Here is an 8,231-nt window from a genome sequence, read left to right as displayed (position 1 = left end):
CTAGAGCACAGATGTATTATAATTATTATTAGGCTGAGTAAACTAATATTTGCATATTACTGTAGAACATCTATAGGATGAGCCATTCTTAGACTGATTCAGCAAGGTACTTACCATGTGCCTAACTTCAAGCATAGGAATAGGCCTTTTTACTTCAAGTACCTTGCTGAATTGGAGTCTTAAGGAATTAAACCTGAATTTATTTTTTAAAAGTCTTGATATCTGGTTGCTTTATTTGGCACATTCTTAAAATAAACTGTTTTGGGAAATTTCAGAGGTGGTTTAATATTGTTTCTTTAAAAGAGTTTCCTGGTACTTGTATGCATCATCCACTAGATGTCTCTGTTCTGATATTTGCTGCACAGATATTCACAAATCACAAGTAATAGTGTTTGACATAAATATATGACATTAGCAAAATGTACATGTGTGGTAACCATGTGCCCAAGAAATATCTACGTTTTCAAAGGACGGGATAGGCCAAAAAAAATCATATTCAGATAGACACTATGGTACAACATGCAAAATGAAGTAAAGCTGTCTTGATAGTGATAATTCCACAGTATGATAGAAAAGCCACAATCTGACAAAATTAGAATGTCTAAAATTAAGATATAGCTATAGATATATAGATATTAAACCTTGCTGTATAACAGTACATGATTTGAGACGCTGTTAAATAAGACGCATCCACGCTACCGAAAAATCCAGCTGGCGCTAAAACCACATAAATGCAATGATGCAGTCCAATATGTGTTCACAAAGTTAACATAGTGTGGAGCACTATAAATAGACTGATGCAGCTTTCTCAATCTGAAATGAGAAAAATATCAAAACCAAATAGAAGGATGTCCTCAAAACTTACTAACAAATAAGGAAGAACAGTTGTAAAGAGTAAACTGTCTGCGCACATATATGTGTATGAGAGAGAGAGATTGTATACATACTCTGAACATGGTGTTTGAAATTTTGGCAGAAATCAAGTCTGATGCTGAATCTGATAATGGACCTCAATGGGACAGCAGGGGATTGCATGATTTTCCAGGAAGATATGATTTAGTGTTACATCTTTGCTGTATTTAGAAATAACAGAATAACTGAGTGCATGATACATACCGGAAAGACTGCATGAGACAGATGTTGCGCAAAGAAAAGTGTAGCTGTGGTTTTCTGAATCTAGCTCTGTTAGATTTCAGAAATTCTCCTGGAAAAGGAACTGCCTTTCCAGACCAGCTACTGAAGGGGAGAAGAAATTAGAATCTTACAGAAGCCTTCTGTTGCTGTCAGCACCCGTGAGTTTATGGGGGACACAAACTATAAAATTGTTCAATCTGAACAAAGATGTGATATAGTAAAACTACAGAGCATCTCCTTGCAGTGTTATAGGGAGATGGTGTTGGACGAAGACCATCAACCTGTACATATAAGTCAGTGGGAGTTTTGTGAAAAATCAGTGACACAATATGGCCCTGTGAGAATATATTGTATAATCAAAGAGTCCTTTTTGGGAGAAAAAGAAAGAGAGTGTTTCTTAAACTTAGGGTCAGATTTTTAAAACTACTTAGGTGCCTAACTCCCATGGAAATCAACAGTGCTTGTATACTTTTAAGAATCTGCCCTTAATCTCTTAAAATTATTGCTATGTTTTCATTAAAAATATTTGTTTCAATTTAATTGGGGATCTAAAGATTTTTCTATTTGGTATTTTGATTATAATCCTTTTGCACTGTTGGTATACAACCTAAATGCAAGATGGTATGAGTGTAAAACCACAGACACTGGCGGAGGGGCTCAATGGGTGGCAATCCTACTTTATTTTTTGGTCTAGATTAGATTTCAGGTTGATACCCATCAGCAGGTTAAAGAGATGTCAGTTTTAAAAATTGATTGTTATAAGTACATTTCTTCACCTATGCTATATATACACCATGAGTGCAAATGAAAGCCCATTAAAAATCGAATTTACTTGTCATTATTTGAGCTCTTAGTTGAGAATATGCATTTCCTTCAGCTTGAAATATGAAAGTTAATAAAGTCAGATCTACATTTCTTTTCTTCTAAAGATTGCTTCACTTGGAGATTCTTAGTGCTGTAAACTTTGTTTCAGACTCGGGGGAGGGATGTTTATTTGCTTACTAAGCATTGTTTTCAGGGAGATTAGTGTAAAATTCTGAAAACATTAGTGTTTTGCTTTTTTGAAAGTTCATTTTTACAAAATTTTAAGTTTGCGCCAAATGAAAGTGGATAAGGCCTTCTAAAATGTAAACATCCCTGGTTGTATTGTATAACTCCAATTTGATAAGTCTTCCATTATAGCAGTCAGCAAAATATTTTTCAGAATAGATTGTTTTATTCACAAATGAATGAAGGGTGGTCACTAAGCTTTTATTTCAGACTGGGTATTTGGAGGTTTTTCTAAATTAATTTCACTCATTTAAGACAAAATGCTGAAATACATTAATCCAAGATAGGGAGTGTGTCTCTCCCGCCCCCTCCCCAAAATCAAATTTGTTTCAGAACTGGCTTTTTGGAAACACTTCACAGTTATGTTGATTATCAGGGTGGCCAAACTCTTTGAAGTGAGGTTGAGCGGGGCACTTCAGTTGCCTCAGGACTGCTGTGAGGTTGCAGGCTGGCTCTTTGCTTGCCTGATGATTTTAGCTCTTACTCCAGCTTCCCTTCTGGCACCCATCCCTTGGATTTGCTTTGCGCTGGACTCATCTCCAGCTGACTCTATCATATTCACTCATGGTAACAGCAGAAGCAAATGGAAGAAAGGGGTTACTACTCGCATGGGTGCTGAGCTGTGGATAACGGAAGGCCAGTTTAAATACGTTGGGCCGGCCCTACCCAAGATGGCGCCCTGGGCGACGCTAGGGTGGAGCTCGGCCGGGGGGCGGAGCGGGGGGGATGATGGCGGACCGAGGCTGGGGGCGGAGCGGAGGATGAGGGCGGACGGGGGCTGGGGGAGGAGGTGGGCGGAGGCGGAGTGGGGGATGGTGGCCGAGAGGGGCTGGGGGAGGAGCTGGGCGGAGGCGGAGCGGGGGATGGTGGCCGAGAGGGGCTGGGGGAGGAGCTGGGCGGAGGCGGAGCGGGGGATGGTGGCCGAGGGGGGCTGGGGGAGGAGCTGGGCGGAGGCGGAGCGGGGGATGGTGGCCGAGAGGGGCTGGGGGAGGAGCTGGGCGGAGGCGGAGCGGGGGATGGTGGCCGAGGGGGGCTGGGGGAGGAGCTGGGCGGAGGCGGAGCGGGGGATGGTGGCCGAGAGGGGCTGGGGGAGGAGCTGGGCGGAGGCGGAGCGGGGGATGGTGGCCGAGAGGGGCTGGGGGAGGAGCTGGGCGGAGGCGGAGCGGGGGATGGTGGCCGAGAGGGGCTGGGGGAGGAGCTGGGCGGAGGCGGAGCGGGGGGTGGTGGCCGAGGGGGGCTGGGGGAGGAGCTGGCGGACTCGGAGGTGGAGCGGTTGGAGGGGCCGGCGGCGCCGGGGATGGTGGCGGACCGCGGCTGAGGTGAACAGGGCTGGGGGGCGGAGCCGGGCTGGGGGGTGTCTGTTATTCTGTCACTTCGTAGAGCGAACCGCCCACCCCCCTTCCCGTGCATGGGAATGGTCGCGCAGCCCCCCCATAAGGCCGGCCCTGGCTACTGGGCCACATGTGATTGCTGGAGTGTGCTTTGGCCACCCTTGAATCTGGTGTTTATTAGGTTTAGTTAGACCAGTTTTGTCTTTGCTTCTCTCTGGCACTGAATTAGCATGTTGAAGAACAAAATGTTCCCGAAGAAGCGAGAACTTGATTTGCAGATGGGGTGTGTGTGTATATATTTGTGTGTATGTATATACACGCACATCCTTCTTCCGCAAATTAAGTCCTCGCTTCTTATAGACAGAGGGGGCTTGGCTAGTATACTAAAGATTTTGACATTTTGTTTGTTTGTAAGTGGCATCTATAGGCTTTGAAAAACAAAACACTGTTAAAATAAACCTCCAAAAGCCAAAGCCAACCTAATTAGATCAGTAAGTAGCTATCAGGAATGACTCTTCTCACAGAACTTTTGTCTGTTTTTAACAGCTTTAATTGAATAAAACAATGGCAACTGCTGATAGTGAGACACACAATCCCCTGGAACCTAGAATCCCAAAGCTACAGTTTGTTCCCTTCACCAGTGCCTTGGATGCGGGATTCTGGCATGAGCTGACGCAGAAGAAACTTAATGAGTATAGATTAGATGAGACTCCGAAAAGTATCAAAGGCTACTACTATAATGGTAGGTAGAAACTGAACTTTTATTAGGCATACCAGTTTTTCTCCTGTTGTCTTTTGTTTAATTATATTTCTGTTATAAGAATTTCTATTACATATACAAAATATTCCACAGTCGTAATAAGGGATAGAAAAAAGATCACGTGAGTTGTATTTGGATATAAAATCTGTGACTATATGAAAAACTAGAGATTCTTATCCTATTCACATTTACTTCAAAGGGAACAGGATTGGACCCTTGATTCAGGAAACTATATTTGGCCTGTTGTTTTTATTGTGACATAGTTGCTGCTGCTGCTATTTAAAAGAAACTTTGTTTTTGTCCAGGTGATCCTTTTGGTCTACCAGCTCGTTTAACATTGGAGTTTAGTGCCTTTGATGTGTAAGTATTTTATGTGATTTTGAAGTTTAAAAAAAAAATGGTGGATAACGATATAGTTACACTTAATTGACAAATCATTTATGAATATGCTTGGTGTGCATCTTCTAAGAGTATTAGCAGAATTTTAATGAGGATCTATCCACATTTTGATATCTCAATGTGATTTTCATAATTGTCCTCACTAATGACTTTGAAAAGATAGGTTTCAGAGTGGTAGCCGTGTTAGTCTGTATCAGTAAAAACAATGAGGCGTCCTTGTGGCACCTTAGAGACTAACAAATTTATTTGGGCATAAGCTTTTGTGGGATAGAGCTACCACTGGAATTATTTGCCTGCAGGAGATTGTAAATGTCACATTGAAACGCAACAAAATCATCTCAGAAAACACCGTTTAACATCGGGAACTGAAGAAAATTGTGAAAAACAAAAATTGTATGTAACTTGATATCAGGGCTATTTTAATGTTCTGATGGCAATATTACAACAACCAAGTGTTCACTTACGCAGTGAGAAAGAATTCCACTGCGGGAATTACTGGGTGGAAGAATTCTCTGACCTGTCTTATGCAGGAATTCAGACTACATGATCAAAATGGTCTCTTCTGACTTTAAATTTTGTGGAAGTTGCATGTCCTGTATATTTATAATGTACCTTTTCTGATAATCATTAAGGCGTTGGTCTTGCAAACACTGCAGACTCATGGAAGTCATTGAACTACTCACACCCATTGAATAAAGCAAATATATAAGTATTTGCAGTATTGCAGCCTAATTTACTAAACTACATATTCTACCAGTAAAGAAATGGAATAAAACACACTAATATCTATAAGGAGCATTGTCTAGTTAATGTTGCTATAGGTAACAAAACTTTTGGATTTTCTGACTTTAACTGTTCAACATTAGTACTGTGTTTTATGTTCACTTTGGGATGTCTTTGTTTTTAACTTACCACTTTTAACTGAATCACCTTTTTTTTTATTTAAAAGAAAAAATATTAAAAAAAAAAAGTATTTATCTCAGAGGTTCCCCAAGAGACTCTGCACTGAAAATCATAGTGCTCATGAAAAATTTACATTATGATGTGACATTTGAACCTCCTTGCACCTTCGAGACAATAAGCGATTAACTGCAAGGATGTGGAAAATGCAGTAGGCAAGGAATGTCTTGCAGGCTTTTATGAATAATAGTAGTAATTTTATTTAAAAAGACCATCAGTGAGCAGTACACTTAAGCAGGTGCTTAAGCTGATTCCCATTCGATAAAGCAGTAAAGCACGTGCTTTGCTGAATCAGGGGCAAAGCATCTCCACTTCTATTAGGGGTCTGAAGTACAGGACAAAAACTTCTAAATTAAATTTAAACACTATAAACAATATTTGGGGAAAACCCAGAGGACTCAGCAGTAATTATACATAAAAACACCTCCTTAAAAGGCAGAATTCTCATACGCTTTTGAACAGTTGGGAGGATGCCATTGAGGCAGGTCAAACTCTACACGTGAGATTGTCTATCTTCATAATCTTTGTTAGAAGCATAAAACTAATTTTTTTCCAGCTCTTTCCTATCTCCAATTCCACAGCAGCATTTGTCATTGTGTCGTGAGGTGTGCTCTGCATTTCTAAGCCTTCAGTTGATCAAATCATCCTAATAATTAACTGAGTTGCATGTCTAATTTGCCCATGAATGCAAGAGCATTTTTGTAACTGCCTGCAAACGTTCTGAGTGGAACTATCCTTGACTCGCCTTCTGCCTCATTGTGATGTATAGAGTCACCACTCTGCTTGGAAAACTCTGCATCATTGGGGCTTAATGTGAGAGTTCCCATTGGTTGCTGTTAATGAAAGTTCTGGAAAAAATGCTAGTATGTGGTTCCACGAGTGTCCTTGTCTCCTGTCTAGGAATGCTGCCACCCCGGCACACTGCTGTCCTGCTGTCGGAACATTATATAACACCAACACTTTTGAATCTTTCAAATCCTGTGATAAGAAGTCACTTTTGGAAAAAGCAGCAAATGAGGTGAGGTTAACAATTAAATACATTTACAGAGAAAACAGGATTTGGGGAAAGCTAGTGAACTACTTTGCAGTTTGAGTCCCAGGCAATGGAGAGACTATCATCCCCCACTGACCCATCTAACCCCGGCTTTGGGATACAGTTGCTTTTGGAGGAGGCAGTTTGGTGTCTTCTGCTTGCTTCTGATCACCTCTGGACAGCAGCAGTTAGATGATGATGCTCAGTAACCTCCATGCTGAGTCCTGCCTCTCATCTGTCTAAGCAGCGCTCTTGGACTTGCCCAGTTACTTGCATTCCAGGGAGCATTGCTTTTGTGAAACCCAGAAATCAGCTCCTGCTTGCTTTTGGGATTCAGATTATCACAGTGCACTCTGGGGCGTAAGTAATGGCATGAAGACTGAGGAGATGCAACAGCAAAGAGGTTATTCAACCTGACCTTCAGCTGGTTCCACTGGAGGGGAGGAGGTACATTGTCTGCTCCTTGAAGAGAACTTGTATGAGAAGTTACTAAATAAAGTGAAGTGGCTGAGAGAGACTTACACACTTAAAAAAAAATTGTTTGAATTTACTTATTATGCTCATCCCTAGATTCCCTAATTAGGTTGCCCTAGGTCAGGATAATAGTGTTTTTACCCATCTTCTCATTCAAACTCATTAATTATTTTCCCTCTTGTTGTGACCTAGTGCTCCTTTGCCATGTGATGGTTATGATGCAGTAATCTTGATGATGCCTCTTAAAGAGAAGTAGAGAAGTCAAAAAATGTAACCTATCCTAGACTTTTTCTTTGTGTGTGGTGTGTGTGTCTCTCTCTCTCGTACGTGCGTATGGCATCTGCAGAGCAACATTCTGTAGATAAAGTTGTAAGTCCATAAACCATTTCAAGGCCTCCTCTATGACTTGTGGATATAATTCAGTTCACCTCTGAATCCATATTTGGGGGACTCCATTATGATGTGTTTGATGGTTTGGATGTTCTCGCTGTAGTTGCACGAAGGGGAGTCCTTTGATTTTCCACTTGTGCATCAGGTAGCCTCATTTTCCATGGTTCGTTCAGATGCGTTTCAATGTGGTCCAAAGTCTGTGTGGCAGGTCAAAACTGGGAGGGTTGCTAGTTGGGTCAATAATGTGCAAATTACCCAAGAATGACTCTTGAAGGGCTGACTCCAGCCTCCTTTCCTCCTCCCCCACTTCTTTTGCTTTTTCCTCCTGGATTCAGAGACATGAGGTGATCACGTGTGGTCCATAGTGGTTTTCAGGCATGGTTGGGGTATGTTAACCGTAACCTGGTGGATGGGAAGTTCTGGGGAGCCTTCGGCGGGTTTAAGTTTTTGTGCTGTGGCTATATCTCAATGGATAGCTGGAGGTTCAATGTTTGCTAATACAGAAAGCCATGTTTAGTGACCCCTTGATACTGAAAATCCTGTCAGCCCTCTAAACAAGGGCTGCAGTACTGTTTATAATCCCAACTCTTTGTCCCACAAACATCATATTCAGCAGACTGGTGTAGCCTTCTATTTTATTTAAAGTGAATTTAGTAATGTTGTATTACACTTCTGAGGATTTGACTCTAGTTGCTAAAGT

The 8,231-nt window shown here is 41.7% G+C and overlaps 1 protein-coding gene across 5 annotated transcripts in view; it reads left to right on the top strand.

The window, feature by feature from the left end:
• The first annotated feature begins 1,238 nt into the window (after positions 1 to 1,238).
• The window catches only part of ATG7 (autophagy related 7), a 283,728-nt gene continuing 276,735 nt past the window's right edge, over positions 1,239 to 8,231 (top strand). For 3 of the 5 annotated variants that reach the window (XR_008445692.1, XM_054035055.1, XM_054035052.1), the window contains exons 1-4: positions 3,438 to 3,503; positions 4,062 to 4,257; positions 4,581 to 4,635; positions 6,535 to 6,652. Coding sequence is in view for 4 of the 5 variants with exons in the window: in XM_054035055.1 (XP_053891030.1) it covers positions 4,080 to 4,257; positions 4,581 to 4,635; positions 6,535 to 6,652 (351 nt within the window). In the remaining variant the exon portion in view is untranslated. Of the gene's footprint in view, positions 1,293 to 2,733; positions 2,752 to 3,437; positions 3,504 to 4,061; positions 4,258 to 4,580; positions 4,636 to 6,534; positions 6,653 to 8,231 lie in introns of those variants that run through there. The other 2 variants (XM_054035053.1, XM_054035054.1) reach the window with 2 other exon arrangements.

This window comes from Malaclemys terrapin, chromosome 7 (genome assembly GCF_027887155.1).
Source record: "Malaclemys terrapin pileata isolate rMalTer1 chromosome 7, rMalTer1.hap1, whole genome shotgun sequence".
NCBI classification, from domain to species: domain Eukaryota; kingdom Metazoa; phylum Chordata; order Testudines; family Emydidae; genus Malaclemys; species Malaclemys terrapin.
Note: the sequence above shows the minus strand (reverse complement) of the source record. Positions and strands in the feature narration are given on the sequence as shown.